The 25,597-nt window shown below is 45.5% G+C and overlaps 1 protein-coding gene across 1 annotated transcript in view; it reads left to right on the forward strand.

Moving 5' to 3' along the window:
* The window catches only part of Elovl5 (ELOVL fatty acid elongase 5), a 64,175-nt gene that overhangs the window by 23,789 nt on the left and 14,789 nt on the right, over positions 1-25,597 (forward strand). Inside the window, exons 2-3 of the mRNA XM_032909424.1 lie at positions 13,932-13,996; positions 17,658-17,845. Of these exons, the coding sequence (XP_032765315.1) occupies positions 13,939-13,996; positions 17,658-17,845 (246 nt within the window). The 5' untranslated portion in view covers positions 13,932-13,938. The remainder of the gene's footprint in view (positions 1-13,931; positions 13,997-17,657; positions 17,846-25,597) is intronic.

A 25,597-nucleotide genomic window follows, 5' to 3' on the forward strand; every position in this document is an offset into this window, starting at 1 on the left:
CCTCTAAATCTCCTTACTTTCCATGGGGACCCGTTGGTTACGCCTTAATGGACTTATGCTAATGTCACCACTGGCTTTCCTTCATTTTGTTACAGTAAAGTGGTTTTTCTGATAGCTCAGATTGAATGTTACTGCTTGGGGAGAGCTGGAGTGAAGGGCTCGCGTGAGAGCACTGTTCATACTGCTGGGACCCAGGAGAACTTTACCAGTTCCACTCAGGCGCAGTCCCCGCAGTCTCGTGGCCTGATGTCAGGATTCCACCCTTCACCCTTGTCAGGACTTAAGCACACCTGGCTGCAGAGGAAAGCATTCCTGGAAGAGGCTGGAGCTTCCAGAGGCTGAAGCCGCCTCAGTCTGTAGTGGGTTGAGTAGGCAGTCGAGTGGCTCCTGCATGATAGAAAACCCCATGCAGAGCCAAATGCACCAGGAAGGGGTCACACAGTGACAGGAGCCCCCCACACGTAAAATTGCTCCTTTTTATTTTTGAGTCAGTTTCTGTGTAGCCTCTGGTTGGCCTGGAACTTACCACTTGTCTCCACTTCTCCGAAGTGCAGGGTTAAGGGTGTGGGGCACCATGCATCATTTCCGAAATACGTTTTTATCCTTGTCCTTTTCAGTGGAGTTGATAAGGAAGTAACCAGACAATAGAACAAACCCTTTTTTATTTTAGATGCGACAAGCTTTCATATTTTGTTGGCAGAAACACCTGGGATGTGGCAAGGACTTCTGTCACAGGGGCCCAAGACTAACTCCACTGCAGAACACCTTCTTAGTGTGAAACCCCAGATGGAATCTGCAGTAGAGGGAGGAGGGGCGGAGGGAAGGCGTCCCACTTACTAGGGACAAGGACACACACGTAGCTTGCACTCACTGTTTTACAAAGCCCTGGAGCTGTTATGGTTGTATCCCCAGTGTCTTTGCCTACTCATTACAGTCCTGTAAGATGAGATTTTTGCATTTGTCATCATGACTGAAGTAGTTCAGAGCACAGTGTCTTTGAATCTCAAAGATGACATTTTAATCCGGGGGGCGCTTTTGTTCCGTGACCCTCTTACTCTTTGAAAAGTAGCCTGTGTGCAGTGCAGGGCTCCGTGTGTGAAGCAGGGTGGTGGAGACATAGCACACGGATCTTAAATACCCTTCACCTGGTTTCCCAGGAAAAGTGCCCTGCAGACGTTGACCTGGTACAGTCCGGCCTGGGATGGCGCCATCAGGGCAAGTTTGCTCTGATTGCTACATCTTTCCCCGTCACCTCTAACCCCTGGCAACCACTAAGCTCTTCTTCAGCTCTGTAATTTGGTTATTGCAGAAATACTATATAAATGATTGACTTTGACTCAGTTTAAATCTCTGGACAGTCAAGAAGGTAGTTGGGATATCAATAGCGTTTTTTTTAAGTCGTTTATCGTTTGAAGTTTCAAACATGAGTACACAATATCTTGATTCTCTCTTCTCCCTCTACCCCTGGATGTCCCCCAGCATGTCCCACTCCCCCCTTCCTGTCCTCGTCTATTTTCTTTTCTTTCCTTCCTTCATTCCTTCCTGTCTTCATTTCTCCACCCTCCCTTCTCTTTGTAACCCAGAAAGCCCAGTTACTGCTGCTTGCAGTGTCTGAAGGTCATCTCACTACTGTCCTTTTGGCCTTTGTCTTCCTTTCTCTCCGGAGCATTAGGGAGTGAAGCAGTTGCTGCATTGACTAGAGAGAGGCTTCCCTGGTCAGGGTTGGAAGCAGCATTCATCTATGTATATGAGCATACCCAATTGAGGAGGCAGTATGACATCATGGCCATCAGGCAGAACAGCAGTACCAGATTCCTCCCCTGTCACTCCCAAGACCTAGGTGACCACTCCCCACCCCCTGCCCAGACCCTTAGGCAAGAGCAGGCCTTGAATCCGGTGGGAAAGTGAGTGTGCCCTCAGCCTCCTGTGCTGTTGTTCCAGCAGGTATTCCTCGTCAAACAAGATTCACTGCTGTATAAAACCATTGATAACCTTTCTCCTTCAGTGGCCCAAAGCACTCTATGGTGTTATGAAAGCCAGCCAACAGGGGAGAAATATTTGAATCCGCTCCACCTTGACTTCTCTAACGTCCAGCCAGAGTGTGCTGTGTCTCCATCGTAGTCTTACAGGCCAGCTCTTGGGCAACCAGGAGCAACACTAATAGTTTGGTAACATCATTTGGGGGCCTCCCTGACTAACAACTCATGGCAAGTATCTAATGCCAGGGTGTGTGTGAGCGTGTGTGTGTGTGTGTGTGTGTGCGTGTGTGTGTGCGCACGCGCGCATGGTTTTTAATAATTGCTGAGTAATGGACATACTACTGTTTAACTGCCCACCCATTAAAGAGCATCTCAGTGATTTTGAGTTCAAGGCTTACCATGATAAAAGCTGCTGTGTTCGTGTTTCTGTGAACATACTTTTTCATTTCTCCAAATTTTCAATAAATTTATTTTGGTGATAGAATAGTATGTAATTATGGGGCCTCTTCCATAGTTTCTGTAGGCATAATTTCCAGATAAAATTTTAATAGCTCTTCTCAATATTTCTACAGTTTAAATATTACCTAGATGATGGTCTTTAGGAGAGTTGTAATATTTTTTAGTATTGATTTCTAGACATTTACATAAATACCAAATACAGATTAAACATTTCTTTTAATTTTTTAAAGTTATTTAAGTGCGTGTAATTTTGGAGTGTTTAACATCCTGAAAAGAAACTCCACACACAGTAGGTGCTTTCCATTCTACCTCTCCTCTCACCCCCCCGCACCACCCCTGCCACCAGCAGCCATGTTTGTGCTTTGTGTCTCTCTAGTCATTTGTTCTGGGCATTGGTGTAATGGAACAGCCTTTTGTGTGCTGTGCTAAGTCACACACATCGTACCTTTCTGTCCCATCTTGTCACGGTACATTTTGCTGATTTGTTGTTGGACTCTTGCATTGCTTTAACTTTGGGCTTTTAGAAATAATATATCATACATTTTCATTCTTTCAGGTGAATATCTAAACTTACCGGACAACATGAAATTCCTTCTCGTGCCGAGCACTTCCTGAACTGTTTTCCATACACATACTCCGTTACCCAGCAGCAGTGAACTTGAGTGTCAGAGGCCAGCAGCCCATAGTTTCTGTAGCTCATTATTTCCAGATAGAATCTTAATAGCTCCTCTTAATATTTCAGCAATTCCAAATATTTCCTAGATGAGGATCTTTAGAGAAATCGTAAAACACACCTGCTTTTATTTCTATAGCGTTGGTTTCTAGATTTTACATAAATACCAAAAAGAGTTGAAGCATTTAAGCAGAGGTAGGTGGATCTCTGGAAGTCTGAGCCAGCCTGGACTATATAGTGAGCTCCAGGCCAGCCAGGGCTGCGTAGTGAGACCCTGTTTCAAACAACAAAACAACGAACTGAACAACGACAAAGCCACACAAGTATCCCAGCCTCCCCACCACCGACACATACCCCAGTGCCGGCACCTGTTCTTGCCTGCCTTGAGGATAGCGCTTCATGGCGACTATTACACGGGCGTTTCTAAGGAGAGGCCAGAGCTGTTAACGCAGCCCTGCTTTGCAGCCCCTTTGGTTTTACAACCACAGTGAATCTGCTTTTGTTCAAAGTTCCCTGTGAACCTAATTGACTGCCTCTGGCTTTCTGTGAAAGAAGCAGGGAAAATTGTGGGGTTCTTTTTCCCGATAAAAGTGGAAAGAATAGCTCTTGTGACATATAATAGCATTGAAAACTTTTGAATTTAAGATGGAAAGTTTTCTGTTTTAAAAGTAGTTCAGACCCTGCTTTATGGCTTAAAGAACTAATAGCCAGGGGCTTCTCATCGAACTTCACATCCACTTGGGGAGTCTGCAGGAGAGATAGCTGTGCTGTGTAATGCATGCTGGGTAAATGCCATAAATGTGAGGCAGGGCAGTATTAGAGCACCTAAGAATTAATTTCTGTGGTGGTGGAGTTTTGTTTCATTTGGAGAGATGGTTGGACTAGACGTGGTCCTCCTTCCTCTTAGCTGGTAAAATTACAGCAAACAAGGAATTGTGCCAGAATCTGTCGGGAGAAAAACCAGCTTGTCCTTGAGCCTGCTGTCGAGGCTTTTCCAGTGTAATATGATCTATGGCTGGGACGGTGTGTAAGCATCAGCAGCTGTAACTGAACGCTGCGACGTGGACGTTTGTTAGGATTTAGAGGCCCATTCATTCATGAACCAGTTACTGAGCAGACCGCTCCTCAGAATCACCCATGGAGCTGCTCAGAGAGCTTTCTCCAGAAACAAACCTGAACTTCTGGGGATGGCCTCCAGACGTTGTGTTTAAAGCTTCTGGGTGACTGTAAGCACAGTCAGATTTGAAAAGCTATTGCTAGGAAACTGGGACTCCAGGAGGACATACGTGCCCACACTTGTCCAGGCTTACATGGGCAGCCACATGCACATCCAGGTTCTCTGTAAAGGTACAGATGTGAACTCCAGAGGTTGAAGCAGAGACCTAATTAGAATTGTAGACAAATGAACAGATAGTTGTCTTTTAACTAATAATTACATTTTACAAAAAGAATCTCCACCATTTTATCTCAGATTGAAATAGAGTGGAAACAGCTGGGCATGGTAACACATGACTTAAATCCCAGCACTCAGGAGGCAGGGCCAGCCTGGTCTGCAGAGCAAATTCCAGAACAGCCAGGCTGCACAGAGAAACCCTGTCTTGGGGAAGGGGTTGGGGGAGGTAGAAATGATGGTGGAATGTGCAGATGAGGCCAAGGGAGGATCATGGCCTCATTCTCCTATCTGGCAAATGCATTGCAGGGGTTTCTGAGGTCCTCTAGTACCTACCATCCATTTTAGGGGAACATAACTGTTCGGGGGGCAGTGTTCATATGGTTGTATTGTAATGTTATCATTTAAAATTACACTGATCCTGTATATTCTCATGAGAAGTGTATATTCAATCAGTTCTGGTACCTACTGTCTTCATTATCTTAGTACAATCAAGAAGTTGGATTGAAATTCCCTACGAGGTCATGGGCTTGCTTGATGTCAGGGCTCTGTTAGAGTCACAGGCTATAGTACTATCTGAATCAGAGGACCCGTGGAGGCTGCCTGAAGTATTTTAAGAGCAGTAGGATGTAGACCGGAAGACCCAAGTTCAGTTTTTAAGTGTGTGACCACTGGCAGCTCAGCGCCTCTGTAGGTCGAATGGATCTTACTTGGGATAATGATGTCCGGATCCATCCATTGCTGCTTAGCAACCAAGTCCGCTAGTGCTATCCCATGTGATCACATGGCTGGCTGGAAGTTGTGGCTCATGCTGTCATCCAGTAGCAGAGGGAGTGGCTGTCACACTTGACTGTCACCAGGCCAGGAAAAGATTAAAATTGAAAACAGTTTCTTCTAAGGATTTTTCTCACACCTCCACAGTGTCAAAGAACTTGAATCTTCTTGTCCAGAGGGGTGGCTCTGGCTAAAAGCACTTGCTGTTCTGTTAGAGGACCAAGGTTTGGTTCTCAGCACCCATACAGATAGTTTACAGCTGTCTGTAATTCTAGTTTTGACACCTCTGGTATGAGAGACGTTTCTGCATTAAACTCATGCCAGGTACACAAACATATAAAAGCAAAATTCTCTGCATTGGCCATTCGCTGGCTGTGAGGGATAAGAGGCAGGTCAGACACAGGCTTCCTTCTGCTCTTCACTGAGAATGGAATGGGCCCTGATCTGCATTTTTCCCAGAGAAATTAATGACCAGCATCCTCTTAGCATTCCAGAGAAATTCGCCTAGAGTTTTCTTGCAAGTCCTATGATGAAAACACTATTATTGCCTGTGATTCCATCTGCAATAGAGCATATCAGAGCCCTGATAACGAGTTTCACTGCCCACTACCTCATAGAGAATTTCCGTTTATGGCCTGAGTTCATAAACATGAGGTGTATGTTTGATCAGCGTTGAGTTTGTAATGATGGTAATAACATTTTACCTATGTTGACTCACTGGGTCACATGAAGGTATAATTAACCTCATTTCAAAGACTAGAGATCTAAGACTGAAGGAGTCAGTCACTTTCCCAAGGTCATCTGTTGGCAAGACAGGCACTTTGAAGCCTGGCTGGCTGGCTTCAGAGTTTGTGCTCCTCACGACTACTGTTCAATTCTGATTGGCCAGCAAGTGTCTTTGCATATCGCTTACTACTCCATGTTGTAAGAAGAGCGGAGTTCTGTCTGCCTCTGCCCTTTTACTAATAAAGCAGTGCACTGCTTTGTACACAACTCGAGAAGTATGTTAGCGTGTGTCAGCTCCATTTCAAAAGCCTGGTAACATGAAAAGCATCTGTGTAGCACAGAAGTAAAACCAGTCATGGTGTGGCCGGATTCCCACACTACTACAGGGTTTACATTGCTACACTGTGGTTTTGTGGGTGTTCATAGGTCATCGTGGGAATGAGTTCTGAGTCCGTCTGCTGCAGACTGACATTCATGTATCAGTAAGGAGAATTCTGTGCATCAGATATTGTCTCATTCCAAGCAACAGAATGCATTTTGATGAAGCAAACGTTATCACCAGTTCTCTGGTTTAAAGTAGAAATGAAGTTGGTAAATTTTTATAACAATGTACCCATCTCTGATAAATGTTATTATGTGGAATCCATGTTAGAGACCCGGAAAGCTAAAATTCCTGTTAACAATTCCCTAGAATTGAGTTCTAGGATCACTTTAGTTGCCCGTTCAGACTGATTTTTCTTATGACTTGAGTTCCTTAGATTACTTATATATTGTTTTAAGGACCAGAAAAGCACACGTCTTTGTCCTGAGAGAAAGGAAGTTCCTTTCAGTGTTGAAAGGTGTACACGTACATACGTGTGTGTTTTTAAAGATGTTTATACCTCACACAATGTCTTTGCTGAGTATGTTGTTTAGAGGGGAGCAGAGCATTGAGAAAAGGCTCCCTGGAAAAACGTCTCAGTAACTAGGGTTTTAGGAAGCTGCTGTGGGATAATGGGTCTTCCTCCCACATTCCTGTGGAATGCCGAGTGTGTCCTGTCTGTCTGACCATCTGCAGTATCATAATTATGTACTCTCCCACTCAGAAGGGATTGAATAAGTAAAACTTTAGGGTGCACAGTGTTGTTTCATAATACCTAACTGAAACAACCAGGTTCTGTCCCATCGAGGTTGCTGTATGCTGGGTGAGCCCAGACAGCAGAACTACAGGAAACTACAGGGGAAGGGCCAGGCCTGATGTGGGGCTCGGAGGAAGGCGGAAAGAGGAAAGTCTGAGAATGAAGAGAGCAGAGTAGGGAGGAGGATTACAGACAGTTCCTTTAAGAACAACAGCTGGGCATGTGGGTAAACAATCCTAGCTCCCTGGAGGCTGAGGCAGGAGGATTATGAGGTTTGAGGCCAGTTTGGCTTACATAGTGAGACCTCGTCTCACGAATGAACCACTGCTACCACAGATGACAACAGAAAGCCAGGCCAGTGGAGCAGCTATGGGTTGAGAAAGTGTCCTCCACAGTCCTACCAGCCCCCTTCTGTGCTCATGTGCCTGAGTCCTGGGGCTCACGGCTCCCTGCTTGCCGGTTGAACCAATGCAAAACTCTCAGGCCCTAAAAGAGCGCCTCCCCCTCCTCACACCAACCAGCAGCCCCAGGAGTTGGAGATGGATGCTTCCCATTTGAAACATCTAATCTTACTTTAGTGCAACGGAATTCTGTTTTAAACATGTGTGTCCCAGAATTGCTCCATTATCTCCACACGGTAGGAAGGCTTTACCTTCTCAACAACCTGATCTGTCACCTTACTCGGAAGAACAGCACATCCAGACCTTGCTCTTAGTTACTGTCTGAGAGCCTGGACGGGCTGTGCTGTTTTTCAACTTTGTCGGGGGAGGCGGGGTGTCATCAGGGTGGTGATGCTCTTTGAGTGAGGTTAGAGCAAATGGGAATTCTGCAGTAGAAAAGAATAGCTCTGTTGCGGGAACAGAGGCGCTGAGCTAATGTGGATTATTTTTCTATTAACCCAACTTTATTATTTATTTAAATGCCAGACGTTTTGAGGGATTTCACTGTTGGGTCACATTCGTATCCTGAAGCTTGTTAAAGGCTTTTCCCCTTGTGTATTTAACCTCTGTTTTTGTTTTTGAGATGGGGTCTTACTATGTACGGTGGGCTGGCTGGGAATTGACAGAGCTCTCACACAATGCCCTCGGGCTGTATTTTAACATTTCTAAGAAGAATTGTTGCTGATTCTCTCTCTATGGGAGCCAATGATCTCAGCATAGAACACTCTAAAATTCAGGGGGACACTTCGTGACTATGGTGTGACGGGTGTGTGTGTGTTGGCAGCCAACATAAAGAATGTCCCTCACCTGCTCAAAAGTCATGAGTGAGCCTGCCTGAGCCTGAGGTGCCAGCCTGGCCTCGCAGGGCATAGGTTTGTTAGCCCAGCTAGTTGGCTGTTTTGGGTGAACTTTGACAGTTCAAAACAGTAAAACCTGGTGTGATGGGGTAACATGGTAGACAGCTAAACTTTCATGATATATTTTTAAGCCAAAAGGAATTTGACTGGACTGATTTCACAGAAAAGGAGACTGCCAGCCTGCTCCTGTCACCTCTGCAACCAGAAACAGGATTTGCAGAATGTCCCTGGCAGACAGATTGCCCATGGTCCGAGCCCCTTTCCCTGCTTGGCAGCTCTCTTGCTTCCTTCAGCAGGTACACTGCTCTTCAGATTTGGCTCCAGTGCCTAAGGGCCCTCCGCAGCCCTTGCCATCACTGCCATCCCAGGCCCATTGCCACACTTCTCTCACTCACTCTTCTTGGCAGCCCAGTGGGAAGCAGCAGAGGAGGCTGGCTTGCTGGGAAACCTGTCATGGTGTAATTTTTCATTCTTTGACGATGCTTCTAGTAACTGCTATATAATTCACGTAGACTTAAGACTGCATTCGAAAGGAACTAATGAGAGAGATTGGGGGTGGGTTCTCCACATGAGCCTGACTGGGCTCTCTTTGGGCATGAGGTTTGCTTGCCCTTTTGCGTTCAGAGTTTACAGTATTTCATGGTGCCGTGGTTCTGATCTTTCTTTGAATTCAGGCAGAAGGATTCTAAATTCTAAGTAGTTACTGGAAGTGACTTAGATGGTGAAGTCAAGTGATCCTTGCTGAACTCTTCCCTCTCACATGCTCTCTTCAGCTGTCCTTTCATTAGCTACAGATAATTCGAGCTACTGTGTGGGGTCTGGGAATTGAACCCGGGTACATACAGAGGAGCTGAAAAACACAATGCCAGTCACAGTCAGTTTTCCATACTGTGATGTTTAAGATGTGACACAATAATACAGTTGCACGATTACCAAAAGCAGTAGTTTTATAATGGGAAGAGACTCAACTGAGACTGTCTGCTGGCACGCCTTACAGTATTAAAGTGGAATTCTTCCCTTGCCGGGTGCTACTCACTGGCTGTCCTGCCACTTGAGAGGCTGAGGTGGGGAGATCCCCAGTTTAAGGCCAGCCTAGGCTATTATGTCTGTTACAGGCAGAAGAGGAGATTGTCTGAAATCTGTTCGTACTTATCAACCCCTGCTCACTCATGTAATCTTTGTCCATGTGTTTTATTGTGTGCTCTCAAACTCCAGAATAGCTTTAGGATACTCTTAGGTTGGAATTTCAAAAAATGGATTTTGGTACTCCTGGACGTGGCCTGCAGTAGTTTCCGTGAGGCCAGCCAGGTTGAGTGGAGGTCAGAGACTCCAAGCTAAAGAGGCTTTGGTTTGGTATCAGCAGGGTCTTGTTTCTGGGGAGAGTAATCTATTCTTGTCATGTATTTCTCTTCAATTTGTTGGGAGCCAGGCAGATCAAAGAAAGGTCTGTTGCTTGCTCCAGAGGATCAAAGCCTCCTCTAGAGAGGCCCAGTGCCTGGCTTGGTCCCTACTAGCACCATGGTACAGAGTGGCTATGTTTCCACTTGGCCCAGTGCGCTTGAGAATCATGTCTCTGGGCTTCACGGCTTGGAGGCTGGAAACTGCAGCAGGCAAGCAGGCTGCAGACCTGACAGCATGATTGAACATTGTTGCAAATTGGGTCATGCCGTTCCCATAGTTCCAGATGCCTAAGCAAAGCGTCAAGGGTTCTTCAAGGCTCTGTACCTATATGTCAAAGGCCACTCACTCAACAGTGGGTCAGTCCAGCGTGGCAGGGAAGACCCTGTGTACTGTTGCTGCGGCTGACTCGGTGAGGCGGTGAGGGAAAGGAGACTGGAAAGGGCACAGAGCTGCAGGTGGTCTACAGCCGGCATCAGGGATAGAGGTGGTGTGAGCAGGATTGGCACCCCTCTTCTTTCCTAAGCCATTCACCACTGGCTCTCTGCAAGGAGTGCCATTTGACTGTCCTCTGCAGAGCCCGGCCAGATGCACCCAAGCCTTAGAGCCATTGTGTGGCTCTCTGAAGTGCAGGGCCCTCCCTTCTCTTGGACACAGTGCACTCACACCTGCTGTCCTAGGGCAGCCTGCTCTAACTGGATTTCTGAAAATAAGTCCCATCTGAGACTCATTTCCCCCCTTCCCCCTGCTTTCTTCTTGTTGTGAAGGTATATCATGTTCCATGTATGTATCTGTTGTTAATACAGTTGTTTCTCTGTCCACTTGGATATACTTCAAGACCCCCACTGAATGCCTGAAGCCAGAGATTATATGAAATCCTGTACATATTAAGTTTTCTGTCTTCTCTCTCTCTCTCTCTCTCTCCGTCTCTCTCTCTCTCTCTCTCTCACCCACACACACACACACACAGATTTAACCTTTTCACATAAAGCACACTTTAAAGGGCTTATTTTGACATCTGCAAATCGCCAGCATCAGTATTTTTTAAGGTCATTAATAAAGGCTATGTGAATGGACAGTCTGATAAGTAGCTGACACTTACAAGTGTTTGTCCCATTGGTAGTATGTAGTTGGATTGTGTGGGTTGTGCCGCTCTCCTCAGAGTGCTGTACAGTCTAACACCAGTCTAAAACGTTTCTGCTATTATCAGTCTAATATTCTCAGACTGCAGTCAACTGCAGGTCATTGGAATGGTTTAGATCCTGTTTCTCTGTTTATGGTGTTTTTCTCCCCGGCCTTGAGTTCTGTTTTCTCTTAGGGTTGTAAGAGAAACTGTTGTATCTCTTAGGGTTTTAAGTCCTCAGTGCGCAGTACCTGGTGTGGACAGCAAGTGTACAGGTGTAAATGAAAAAGTGAATGGTGTGGATTGGTGAGTGGTAGACAGAAGCATGGCATTGTGGGTGTGAATGATATAAGGGAGCCTTTGGTGACAACCTGTCTTCGTACCTGATAAGAACAAGCAGCCGAGGCTGTGAGGAGCGTGTGGACACACCCAGTTGTGGGTGTGGGTGTGAGTGTGGGTGTGGGGGAAGACATCTGACATGTCAGAATCAGGCTGGTAAATCATGGGTCAGCTCCCACCTCATCACAGGAACATGGAGCTATTCCGTGACAGATCCCCCTCGACCATTTCCATGTCTGTTCTTCCAAAGATTGTTGCCTTTTTCACCATGTTCCTAAGTTTGATTGAGAAGAAAGGCACTGTCAGAGCAGGTGTGGCACTCTGGCCAAGTCTCCTCCTGGGTATGCTTTTGAAGAGGGCACCTCATGAGCCAGCTCCTGCAGGCCTCCCTCCACGGCAGAGCAGTTTAGACAGATTATCCAGGACAGACATTGTCTGCAGTGTCTCCAGATACTAAACCCACAAGCCTGTCCCATACTCTCAGACTGAAATTTGACCTTACGTTTTTCTGCTTCTCTCTGGCCATGCTAGCCTACATTCTCAAACTGGACTCTGTCCTAGGCTGCTGTCCTTGGAATAATGGGTCATTCAGAGCAGTTCCAGGAACTTACTTTTTCCCCAATCCACTAATGGCTCTCCTACGCTGTCCACCCCCACCCAACCAGTTAGCCTTGTATCATTTAAAGCCTTTCTACATTGTTTCCAGCTTTCCTGTGGCCTCTACTTAGAAAATACCTCCCCAACCCCTTCTGAAAAGCCCTTAGTTAACAAGCAGAGTGAACGATTCTTGTATTGTTTCCTCATGTGTCTCCGGGAACTATGCCTGAATGCTAACTTGAATTTTATTCCTACCGTGTAGCATCAAATATGTGTGCACAGCTACCACGGAGGTTCATTCCAACGTCTGTGCTTCAGACCTGGGTCCTTGCGCCCTCTGTGCATATCACTTGTTCTAGGCGATGCTGCTCAAAGTCTATCCCTTTGCACTCCGCTGGACATGGGAGGCAATAGATACTTGATATTTAGTGAGTGTTTTCATTTAGCTGCTGATGTTTTAAGATAATCTCTTGTTCTTCCAAGTTTCTCTCTTAAAATATTATCCATACCCATGCCCCACCCTTTCCCTAGAGGTTTGGCAATACTAAGAAATGGTTTTGAAGGTTTTCAGGACTGGAGGCTCACTGATTGATTCTGTGTAAAACAATGCAACTATATATTTACAGCATAGCTTAACATATGGTTGTGAATTTGATAACCATAAATTAAAGTTATATTAAATTTAACTGAATTTTTTGTTTGTTTGATTGATTGATTGTTTTGAGACATGGTCTCATTTTGTAGCCCCAGCAGACCTGGAACTATGGCTAGCCCAGGCTAGCCTCAAATCAGAGTTTGTCTTGCCTCAAAGGTGTGCACTTCCACATCCAGCCCAGCATTAATCCAGAGTCCTAAGGATCAACACCTTGACTCACTACTGCGATCAGTTTGCTATTTTGAGTGCTAAATTCACTTGGTCATTTGCTAATGGATTACAGTCCGACCCTTTTGTGTGTGTGCGTGCGTGTGTGCATGCGCGAGTGTGTGTGTGTGTGTGTGTGTGTGTGCGCGAGTGTGTGTGTGTGTGTGTGTGTGTGTGTGTGCGCGCGCACGCGCGCGCGCTCCAGAGAGGAGAGATTTCTGGAGCAGTTTATCCGAGCACTGCCACTGGCTTCCGTCTGTTTGGTGCTGACATGGCTGTGGTTGGAGCACATGATGTTTTATATTTTCATTTTTTTACTGTGGACATGAACTATTTAAAATGGAAGGTGACAAGTAATTTAAAGCAGGGAGCAGAGTCAGAGAGGGGTCAGTGGAGTATAGGTGACTGCGGGAGGGCAAGAGGACCAGCAAGACGAGAGACATCGGGGAGGGGTGTGTGTGTGTGTGTGTGTGTGTGTGTGTGTGTGTGTGTGTGTGTGTGTCTTGTCTGTCCATCTGTCTGTCCATCTGTATCTGTCTGTGTGTGTCTGTGGTGTGTGTGTGTAAAAATGCCATAATAACAGCATCAGGTGAAGGCTTGGGCTAGCAAGGTGGCTCTGCAGGTGAAGGCACTTGCTGCCAAGTGTGACAACCTGAGTTTGAGCACTGTAGACCCATGTGGTAGAGGGAAAGAACCAATTCCCAAACTTGTCTTCAGATTTCCACACTCATACCCCCCACAATAAGAATAGTTTAAATGATATTGCATATAATATATACTGTGTATAGCCTAAGTATATATAACGTATACAGTATATATTATATACAGTACTGTATCTGGTGACAAGCAAGGACACACCTCCTCTCCTGCTGGTCTGAATGTGGTTTGCTGTGGGGATGGAGGTCTGCCACCTCTCAATCCAGTTCCTTCTTGCGCACTGAGGTTCAGCACCACAGGGAGGGTTTCCGTGGAACTGAGAGTTTTTTAACATGAATTCACAGGGCGCGTTGTTGTTCTGATTTTCAGCCCTCGCACATGAGTTGTGTGGAGGAGTGGGGAGCAGTTTTGGTTTTGCATGAGGAATTCAGCCTTTCCCTTTGCACCTCTGAAAATGGCTTCGTGTTGTTCTCTTAGGAAGCTGCGTATAAGAAGTATTTTGAGTAGACAGTAATCAATGTCTCCTTTCTCTTTAATAGGTTTAAAATGGAACATTTCGATGCGTCACTCAGTACCTATTTCAGGGCATTACTGGGCCCCCGAGGTAAGGTGGCTCCTGCTTTAGCTCATCCTCTGTGGCTCCTCCCATCTCTTTATAGCCTCTTGTAAATATTGCATGAGATCTTGGAAAATGTTTTCTGTGATGAGACCAAAACTTTATCTCCAGCAACAAAGGACCTTGCGAAGTTCTCTGGTACTTGAATGCTATCTTGGGACAGAGACACCATGGCTGGGGACATCTTTCTGCCAGCCTCAGTTTCCATACTTGCAGCCTGTGACCTCCAGTGACTTAACAGTGATTGGTGGTGGTGTGTTTTCCTTAAATCCTGACTCTAGAGGAAACCAGCCCAAGGACAAGAGGTCTTCCCTTGCAAAGTCCCAAGGGCTTCTTTTCTCTAAAAACTGGGTCTTGAACTATTGCCCAGGGTGTCCCTGAACCCCTCTGATCCTCATGTCTCTGCTACCCAAGTGCTGGACTGGAAAGCGGCCGTGGGGCACCACAGCAAATACAAGTGTCTGTGTACAGTGCCAGCTGAGAGCCGGGGCTTCTTGTGTGCTGAGGAAATGCTCTGTTGTTGAGCTGTGGTGTAAGAGGCCCATAGGACTTTACTCCTGTTTTCAAATTTAATTTTTAGGAGAGGGCAGGAAAAAAATTAGTTTTTAAAAAAAATTATGTTTATTTTACCATGTGTTAATTGTACAAAGCACTGGGCTTCGTTCTTGACATTTCTGTGTCTATAGAATGTACTTGGTTCCTTCCCTCTGTTACCCTCTCCTTTGCCCCTCTCCATCACCAGCCCTCTTCTTTGTTTTTTTTTAAGACCAGGCTAGCCTTGAACCTAAGATCCACCTGCCTCTGCCTCCTAAGTGCTAGGCTTAGAGGTGTGCACCCAAGTGCATTTTATTTTTAATTAATCATTTCTCATCGCGTCATGCCTGAAATCCCTTGCTCCACTGATGACGCTTTTCATTATTTGTTCCTATGTTATTTTTGAAGTAGCTATGCATGGCCTTTTAGTATTACCTATAATACTTTCTTTAGAAAAGGAATTTTCGAGATTTCACAGAAATGTATAAAGTTTCCATCACTGACAAAATAACTGAGAAAATCAACTTAAAGGAGGAAAGGTTTATTTTGGCTTCTGGGTTGAGAGGGCCCAGTCTGTGGTCTCTTGGTCCTTATCTTTCTGAACCGGAGACAAGGCTGACAATTGTCGGAAGAGCATAGCAGAGTAAAGCCATGCCTCTTGAAGCAGCTGAGAGGCAGAGCATGTAAGGACAGAGACAAGGATAAGATATTCCCTTCAAAGGGAAGCCATGTTGATTGCCCTCTCCCACCAGGCCCCGACTTCTACAGATTTCAGTGCCTTGGTAGTCCGGTCAAGGATGACCCCACTGACAGATTCACACATAAGTGCTGTCAGGGGCCTCATGGTCACTTGCCCCAAAGTCCTAACTAGGCAGCTGCTTGTAAACAGCTTCTTATCAGAACAGAGGATTCTCGGTTTCACTCATTTCTAAGGTACAGAAGAAAACAACGAAAGAGCTTCATCCATCAGTGGGTCAAAGATGAAAGGTGTTTGATAGCACCTGTGATAAGAACAAGAGTGTGGGCATCTAACCTGGTGCACCCTCTGCTTCTGTGGCAGTTAAAATGCACGTCCTAAGCTGTCGTTGTACAGTGATCCTTGATCATTTTGCATACATGAAGGATGCCCTTCTGAGAATTGTTGAGACCAGGCACCAAGCTAGTCGCCCGTCATTCGGAGGAACAGGCTAGATTAGAAGGTGGTCAGTTGTAAGAACACGTTACACTGGCAATGCTGGCTCAGACCTGTAATCCTAGCACTCAGGAAGCTGAAGCAGGAAATCATGAGTTTGAGAGTAGCACAAATCATGTACAAGTTCCAAGCCATACCAGGCTATAAGGTAAAGGACAAAGAAAAAGAACAGTGAAATGCATTTGTATCTGCTTCTGTTGAAACAGTGCCTTCGTACTTGGTTATAGAGTCAGAAAATTCAGCTTTTAATTGTCTGAAGTAATAAAAACGATTAGCTTACTTTGCAAGGAAGAACAGCCCATCTCAAGGGCACTGTGGTAGTAACGGAGAAAAAACCCTGTTCTTTTCATTTTTCACTTCGCCACCCTCATGTGTCCTCAAGATGGCCACCTTCATGATTACAGCAGCTCAGGCTGCTCCTCCAACACTGGAAGAAGGTATTTATTTGTTCATTGCATGAGCTGGAGAAGAAAGAAAAAGCTGAGTGGTCACAATGATCCTGACATTTCAGTTCTGCACTGAGAAACCACACAGAGCCTGGAGCCACCATGATTACCTGGATCCCGACGAGCTCCCTCCCTGGGGCTACGGTTGTGACAGCTGCTGTGGATGCTCTTGGAGGGAGAGTGGGTGCTTGTTGGAAGTGTACAATGCAAAAGAGTAAGGTGCTGAGCTGAACCTCTGTGTAAATGATATGGAAATTTTGTAGGTAAAGATGTAGAGGCTAGCTGGTGATAACTTACTTTCTCAATATAGGCCGCTAAGGACCAGAGCTGAGATCAAAAGAAGTTAGGATTCCCTTCCTTGCGGTCAGTCTCCTGGGCCAGCCACTTCCCTGAAGGACTTGTGAAAACCAACAGTGCCATCTGTGCCTACTCTGTCATACCTGGTAGCAAGGAAGTGGAGGCAGCATCTCCTTTTGAAGCAAGAGAAAGCAAGCTGTGGCAGACAGGCTGGAAGGGGTCAAGTGTCTGCAGAGGAGGAAGACTGGCATGCAGCTCCCTGAAGAGAGCTTATTCCTCTTCCTGTGAGACCAGGGCAGGAAATGAGGGCTTGAGCAAGGAAGGGAGTCCAGCAGAGGACCGGGCTATAGGCTATTACCAGCAGGTGCTTGGTTTTCTTCCCTTTCTTTGCCCTGCCTAGGAAACTAGGAGAGAGGGTAGGGGAGAGAGGGGTCCTCTGAGTCAGTGTGGGTCTCAGGTTCCTATAGTACCCTAAATACCTGAACTCAGGAGTCCTCAACCTGTGGGTCAGGACCCTTTGGGGGATCAAATGACCTTTTTACAGGGGTCATATATTAAATAGCCTGCATTATCAGATACTTAAAATTCATAACATAGCAAGATTACATATATGAAGTAGCAATGAAAATTTATGGTAGGAGGTCACCACATGAGGAACTGTGTTAAAAGGTCAAAGCATTAGGAAGGTTGAGAACCACCGTCTTCCATAGTCCCGAGTCTGATCATGGCTGAGCCAATAGCATTTCATTTCTTTTACTCATTGACTGCCTCTATTGCTGGCCCTCCAGTCAGGCACAGTGTCCCTAACCTGGCTACAGGGCACATTGCCTGCACGTGCTGGGCACTCCCTGAGCTGGAAGGCTTTTGAAAGCAAACTATCATCTACATTTCCCGATTCCATGTTAATTCAATAAACTTAATAAACTTAGTGGGTAATTTGACTTTTTATTTTCTTTCAGATTCTTCGAAAGCATGTTTTCATTACTTAGCATAAACACGAGTAATAAATTATTCTAAACCTGTATAAAAAGCTTTGCTTTGTTTGGTGTGTGTTTGTATGTATTTTGCTTTTATTGTATTGGGCAGATTAAATGCAACATTAGTGTCAGCTTGCTTTGAAAATGGTTTCCCGTGTGTGAACCTAATTGGTGATTCGATGTGTTTCTCCTGATGTTTTCAGACACACGAGTCAAAGGATGGTTTCTTCTGGACAATTACATCCCTACGTTTGTCTGCTCTGCCATTTATTTACTCATTGTGTGGCTGGGACCAAAATACATGAAGAACAGGCAGCCGTTCTCTTGCCGAGGCATCCTGGTGGTGTATAACCTTGGGCTCACCCTGCTGTCTCTCTACATGTTCTATGAGGTAGGTCATGGCTATGGGGTTTCCTTCACCGAGCCGTGCCGCTGTGGCCGGCCTGAGTTGTGTCCCTACGTGAGGAAAGACATCTGTTTGACTCAGGAGAATGAGGGACAGTGAGTCCGTTAATGCATTTTAAGTAGGTTTCAAAATTGATCTTTAAGAACCAGTTGTTTGTACAGATGTCCCCTGGAATACCTGAAAGCAGAAGCTATTGTTACTGAGTTTTTGTCGCTCGTGTTCTGTGTGGCACACTCAGAACCAGGCTAAATGGCTTCAGAAACATTATTCATGTAAAAGACAGGCTGGAAAAACAGCGAGGGTGACAAGCAGATCTGGGCACATTCCATTATTAATAAATGCTTGTTGCTCGTGTGGAGGAGGAAGTGGGTGGAACATTGGTAAATTCTGTGGCAATTCAGCCTTTGTTCTGACCTGGTAACTTGTCAAACCGCACACGTTCTGTTTTTAACGTTTCGCTGTACGTTGTATTCACTGTGCATGGCACTGTTGTATGGGGATACACAAGCACACACTGTGTTGTGTATAAGCTGATTTTAGAAGCTAAGACACATGAAGGGTGGGGATCCTCATTCAGAATCTTAAGGGTATGTGTGAGTTTGGGCCCAATAACTTCTTTTACATGGCTAGAATGTTAAAAATCAGATGTTTTGGCTTCAGAGACAAATAATCAGAATCAGCATTTCAGTTCTCATTATTTTGCAAGGGATAATAATACAGTCAGGAAGAAAGGGGATCATTGACCTCCATTGGTAAGCATAGTCTGTCTGTCTGTCTCTGTCTTTTGGAAGGACTCTTATTTTCCAGGCTCATATTAGCCTGTTGCTAAATCTTTTATACAGAGAATTCCTATCTACACACTGGACACATTCAGATACTCTTTTTTTCCCCATCTTTATTAAATTGGGTATTTCTTATTTACATTTCAAATGTTAATCCCTTTCCTGGTTTCCAGGCCAACATCCCCTTCCCTTCCCATTCTATATGTGTGTTCCCCTCCCCATCCCCCGTTACCACCGTCCCCCCTAGAATCCCATTCACTGGGGGTCCAGCCTTGGCAGAACCAAGGGCTATCCCTTCCACTGGTGCTCTTACTAGGCTATTCATTGCTACCTATGAGGTTGGAGTCCAGGGTCAGTCCATGTAGAGTCTTTGGGTAGTGGCTTAGTCCATGGAAGCTCTGGTTGGTTGGCATTGTTGTTCCTATGGGGTCTCAAGCCCCTTTAGCTCTTTCAGTCCTTTCTCTGATTCCTTCAACTGGGGTCCTGTTCTCAGTTCAGTGGTTTGCTGTTGGCATTTGCCATATTCTGGCTGTGTCTCTCAGGAGAGATCTACATTTGGTTCCTGTCAGCCTGCACTTCTTTGCTTCATCCATCTTATCTAGTTTGGTGGCTGTATATGTATGGGCCACATGTGGGGCAGGCTCTGATATGGGTGTTCCTTCAGCCTCTGTTCTAAACTATGCTTCCCTATTCCCTGCCAAGGGTATTCTTGTTCCCCTTTTAAAGGAAGAGTGAAGCATTCGAGTTTTGGTCATCTTTCTTGAGTTTCTTGAGTGTTCTGTGCATCTAGGGTAATTCGAGCATTTGGGCTAATATCCACTTATCAAAGAGTGCATACCATGTGTGTTTTTCTGTGATTGGGTTACCTCACTCAGGATGATATTTTCCAGTTCCACTCCATTTGCCTTTGAATTTCATAAAGTCATTGTTTTTAATAGCTGAGTAGTACTCCATTGTGTAGATGTACCACATTTTCTGTATCCATTCCTCTGTTGAAAGACATCTGGGTGTTTTCCAGCTTCTGGCTATTATCAATAAGGCTGCTATGAACATAGTGGAGCATGTGTCTTTGTTATATGTTGGAGCATCTTTTGGGTATATGCCCAAGAGAGGTATAGCTGGGTCCTCAGGTAGTGCAATGTCCAATTTTCTGAGGAACCTCCAGACTGATTTCCAGAAAGGTTGTACCAGTCTGCAATCCCACCAACAATGGAGGAGTGTTCCTCTTTCTCCACATCCTCGCCATCATTTGCTGTCACCTGAGTTTTTGATCTTAGTCATTCTCACTGGTGTGAGGTGAAATCTCAGGGTTGTTTTGATTTGCATTTCCCTTATGACTAAAGATGTTGAACATTTCTTTAGGTGTTTCTCAGCCATTCAGCTGTGAATTCTTTGTTTAGCTCTGAACCCCATTTTTTAATAGGGTTATTTGTCTCCCTGCGGTCTAACTTCATGAGTTCTTTGTATATTTTGGATATAAGCCCTCTATCCGTTGTAGGATTGGTAAAGATCTTTTCCCAATCTGTTGGTTGCCGTTTTGTCCTAACCACAGTGTCCTTTTTGCCTTACAGAAGCTTTGCAGTTTTATGAGATCCCATTTGTCGATTCTTGATCTTAGAGCATAAGCCATTGGTGTTTTGTTCAGGAAATTTTCTCCAGTGCCATGTGTTCGAGATTCTTCCCCACTTTTTCTTCTGTTAGTTTGAGTATATCTGGTTTGATGTGGATTCCTTGATGCACTTGGACTTAAGCTTTGTACAGATTGATAAAAATGGATCAATCTGCATTCTTCTACATGCTGACCTCCAGTTGAACCAGCACCATTTGCTGAAAATGCTCTCGTTTTTCCTTTTGGCTCCTTTGTCAAAAATCAAGTGACCATAGGTGTGTGGGTTCATTTCTGGGTCTTCAATTCTATTCCATTGGTCTATCTGTCTGCCTCTGTACCAATACCATGCAGTTTTTATCACTATTGCCCTGTAACACTGCTTGAGTTCAGGGATAGTGATTCCCCCGGAAGCCCTTTTATTGTTGAGGATAGCTTTAGCTATCCTGGGTTTTTTGTTATTCCAGATGAATTTGCAAATTGTTCTGTCTAACTCAATGAAGAATTGGATTGGAATTTTGATGGAGATTGCATTGAGTCTGTAGATTGCTTTTGGTAAAATGGCCATTTTCACTATTTTCATCCTGCTCTTAGGTGTTATTGCAGCTTCACTTCTCCAGGAGGTAGAGAAAAGGGTGGAGGAGGGGAGGAATGAACTGTAGTAGTGGCTCATCCTGGCTCACACTGCTCAAGGATGTGAAGTAGAAACCACTGCGACCACTGGAGGTGACACAGCTGAAAGAGCTGCTTGTCCCGTCACACGTGTAGCCCTGTGCCCCGGTAGAGACAACCTGGCTGAGATGAGAGCCGTGCTACCATTGCTCTTATGCCTAACTCTCAGAGAAACGCTTCTGGACAGTTTGGGTTTTGTTGCCGTTTTGTTTTGTTTTTATTTTTTCTCTCCCTTTCTAGCATGAAGGTGGTTTAAGATGGAGATTACAGGCCTGGAGGCAGGGGCAGTGCGTGTGCTTGATTTTTGGCCTGGTGCTGGCCGCTGCTCTCCTGCTCCAGAGACAGACTTCAGCAGCCATCATCTTCCAGAGCAAACTTCTCTCACATAATGGAACAATGATAGAGCCATTTCTTTAAGGAAACTTCTGTAGAATTTACAGACTTTAATATTGTACGTAGTATATTCTAGAAAAAAATTAAGGTGATTGAATTTAGAAGAGCCCAAGTGTGCGCCTTTGGTGTTTGGTGTCTCACAGCCCCAACGAGGTAGCCACAGTGTTGTTTATCTTCGTATACCGGTACCTCAGAGGTAGCGAGAAGAGAATTGCTGTATAAACAACTGGCAGTTTGCGCGTCTGATTACGGGCTTTCAGGCAGCCGTATCAAAATCACAGATCTCCTCTGGCAGTGTGGTGCAAATGATAGAGCGCTTTGAAAGGGATCCTGCCCTTCCTTAACTCTAAGCTGTCAGGACAGAGAGAGCAGCACACAACCGAATTCCGTCTCCTGCTGTGTGAGAAGCCCTAGCCGTCAGCACAATCATCATATATGATTATTCCTTCTGTCCTTCCGTGGACTCACGGTGGTGACTGTGTTGTGTCCTTGTCAAGTCCGGGACTTCATTTCAGCTCCAGCTCTTTTTTCTGGAACTAGCATTTGTATTCTGTTAACTAACAAAACACAGTAGGGCAGCCATGAAGCCTAACCGGCTACACTGAGGAGATTGAGGTCCTTGAGGTGCAGTGTTGAGCATGGCAGTCTCTAGTTACCTTCCTGCTTAGGAGGCTGTAAGGAACTTTTTAAACAAATACGTAGTCATGGGTATTTTTGTTTATTATAAATGTGTCTTGACATGTTCTGAATCAATACAAGGAAAAGTAATGGCTGTATAGAGGAAATACAGAAGTCTTCTTAAATGAGAGGGACAAGGAAATAAACCACAGAGACAGGAAAGGAGCGGGCAAAAACAACCAAATCAATTTTGAAACTGACACAAGGCCAGAATGTAAAGGGAGTATAGGTGTATTTATAGTTGATGCATTGGGTAGAGAACAGGCTGTGCTTGTAGATACCTCATTGACCTTATGCGGTCCAGTCCTGAGTTTTCAGTGTATTTGAGACGTGAGATGTATTAGTTTGACAGTATTGGGTGTGTGAGGTTTCCCTTGTTGCTGTAGGCATTGTAGAAGAGACACATTTGAAACCACTCTGACAAGCATGGGAGTCTACATACTTCCCACCCTCAGACAGTGTTCCACCTGGGTAGCGACACTGTCTGTCAAATGACCTGTGTCAGTCTTCTTGGTTGAGAACCTTGTGACGGTAAATTCTGAGCATCAGCTTACTTGATTGAATTAGGAAACACTGAGGCCCTAGGTTCTGGGGCATTAATGAGGCATACTTTTGGGTGTATTTACAGAGAGGTTTATCTGGATGGCAACATCCCTGACCTGAATAGAAAGTAGGGAAGGAGAAGGTCAGATGGATGATGGCCTTCCTTTCCCTGCCTCCAGAGTGAAGTAAGCCCTTCTGACCACCACAAGGGAACACATTCTCTGAACTGAACCAGAATAAACCCTTCTGTCCACCCCTCAAATCGCTTTTATAAGGTAAAAGAGACCAATACAAGCCTGTGCTTTCAGGAGTGACTTTCCCTTATTCTGATCCTGCACCAGCAAGCTGGCAAAGCTGCTTCTGATCCTTTGTTACAGTGTTACTCCAGGCGGCCTCTCAGGCAGCTGCTCTACTCGGATGTGGAGCTGTTTTGATGTGTCTGCTCTTCTCTCACTACGCCTCTGACCTCGGAGGCCCTGCATGGAGAGAGAGCATCTAATTGTCTGGTTTGATGTAGTCCAAAGGGCAGCTAGTCCTGCCCAGTCTGCGCGTCCCACACTGATCCAGGACTCTGCAGCCGCTGTCAGAGAAGCAGCATCAGTGCTGTACAGTGCCTTTCCCTCGCTCACCCTAGGGCTGCTCCCAGGGGCTGGGGGGTACTCTGGGCTCCCCCAGGCTGTCTGCTTAGCTCTGCATAACCCACAAGCACCAGCTCTTTGATTCCTCCTCCCTCCCCACCAGCCTCTTCGGTATCTCTTCCACAGTGAAGTGCCTTTGTGGTATTCCATGAACATCCCACTGCAGCCCAGTCCACACTCACAGACCAACCACTGGCTTACGAGACCGACAGACACCTGCAATGAAAAGGTCCCCTCTCCAGCTCCTCATTATTTCGGTTGTCTGCACCACAGAAGCTGTGCTTGTATAGGAATAGGAAAAAGGCAAATATGAGAACCATATTTTTATACTATTTAGCAATCAGACTTAAGTTAAAGGTTACAAATGATTACTTTTTGAGTATATTTTTTCTCTAGTAGTTGTGTAGAGAATCATATGTTGTGAAAAATATGACCAAATTATCTTCCAGACACTCAGAGCATTTAAAATTTTATGTAAAAAAATGTATTCCCAAGAAGACAGGCGTGGTTTAGCATAAATCCAAACTTATTTTTTCTCTCTCCCCGTGCTGGGTTACGTGTGTGTGCTGTGCCTGGCTTTGCTGTGGGCTCCAGGGGTCTGCACTCAGCCCTCAAGGTCATACAGCAGGCTCTTCACCAACAAAGCCGTCTCCTCATCTCCTCTGTCGGCTTTTAAAGACCCGATGGTACTCCCAGCTGAGCGTGGAGGCACATCCATGTCATAGCAGCCATCCTCGGCTCCGTAGCAAGTGTGAGGCCAGCCCAGGACCCATGAAACCCTGTCTCAAAACAAAACTTAAAAAACAAATACCCTACAGCTACCCCTGAGGGCATGCTTCTGAAGTAATGGTTTAGCCTATGTGAATTCTTTTTTTACATTAAAAGAGAAGTGTTGTTGACATTCCAAGATAAGCACCCCATTTAGAGTTTCTGGGGTTATGTGACATGACTGTCTTCTCCCAAGCATCTGAAGTTGTAGAAGAACTAGAATATAGATTTCTAAAGAACAAGAACAGGGCAGAGGAAAAGCTTAACCTTCCTGGTTGGCACTGACGCAGTAGACTGGGTGTGCACTGGATATGTGTTCCACCTGGACGGCTCCCGCCGTTGTTCAGGTTGCCAAGAGCTCACACTGATGGTTTGGGGGGTTTTTTGGTTTTGGTTTTGGTTTTGGTTTTTTGAATTGTGCTTTGAAGGTCATAGTGTTTTATTGGGAATATGGGAGATTAGCGTTTGATAGGCCACTTACTGTGCTGGAGCCTCGTCCTCTGTAATTAGGGGTAGCCAAGCACCTCCCAAGTGACCTCTGGGCTCTGCCTTGCTTGGGGCTCTGATTGGCCCCAGAGCAGTTGGTTGCTTTGGAAGTATTGTATTCTAAATTGTCTTCTTTTTCTTCTGGTTCTGGCTTCCCAAAATAGATAATGTTATTGTGGCAAAACAGGATTTGGAGAAAGTATTTTGTTTGCCAGAATACTTTGGGAAGGATTTTTGTTCTTTGCCTTCCTGCTTAAGGAGGGTGCAGAGAAGCTGACTCAACTGGAGAGACCAGTGTTTGTAGGAAGCTCTGCAAGGTGTGCCCGGCCTCTTGACATTGTGACAAGACATTGTCACCAGAAAGTTCACACCATGGAATCATTACACACACACGCCCCACCATGAGAGAAAGTTTAGACATTTTAAGTTTGTGGTTTTATGTTGGGGTCCTTTCATAGCTATCCTGGGGTGCACACTTGTAGATTGGACATTCCTGGATCGTTGCCCTAAATAGACAACTGAAGTTCCTTGCTCAGAACTCTCCTGAGATATCCAGGGGAAATACTTACCCCTCAGTGTAGCTGCAGCTCTTCTCCTCAAGGATTGTACACAGCAGAGAGGGAAGGGGCGAGTGCAGTCCAAGCACCTCCTCCCTACTCCTCGCCCACCTCCAGAGGGTGGATCACATTCTGCAGACTCCTGAGACCTCTGAGAACTTAACTCTCTATTGAAGTAATGAAGTATGCGGGAAGACTACAAGTTCCCCACCTCCCTCATTCTCTGTCTGTCTCTTTCTCGCTCTCTTGTTCTCTCTCTTCTTTCTTTTGAGATAGGATACCTCTACGAAGACCTGACTGGCCTAAAATAGATATCCTCCTGCCTCTGCCTCCCAGGGCAGGGACTCAAAGGTCTGTAGCACCACCCACCACCCCGTCTTACAGGTTAAAGCCAGGTTTTGCAAAGCAAGACTGCAGTAGGCTGGCTGTAGAGTTTTAACCTCCTCAAAGGGCCCTGGCAGGAGCTCCGGTTTTGCCCTAGCTGTAGATTCTCAAGGGTTGGAGCAGAAATACCATGGTTGTGGCTAGAATCATATCAGACTTACATGGTACCTATACTAATGCCCTGCACCAGACTCCTCATTTAACGGTCTGTTTCAAGGTTTCTGTCTCTT

This window comes from Rattus rattus, chromosome 8 (genome assembly GCF_011064425.1).
Source record: "Rattus rattus isolate New Zealand chromosome 8, Rrattus_CSIRO_v1, whole genome shotgun sequence".
Lineage (NCBI taxonomy): Eukaryota > Metazoa > Chordata > Mammalia > Rodentia > Muridae > Rattus > Rattus rattus.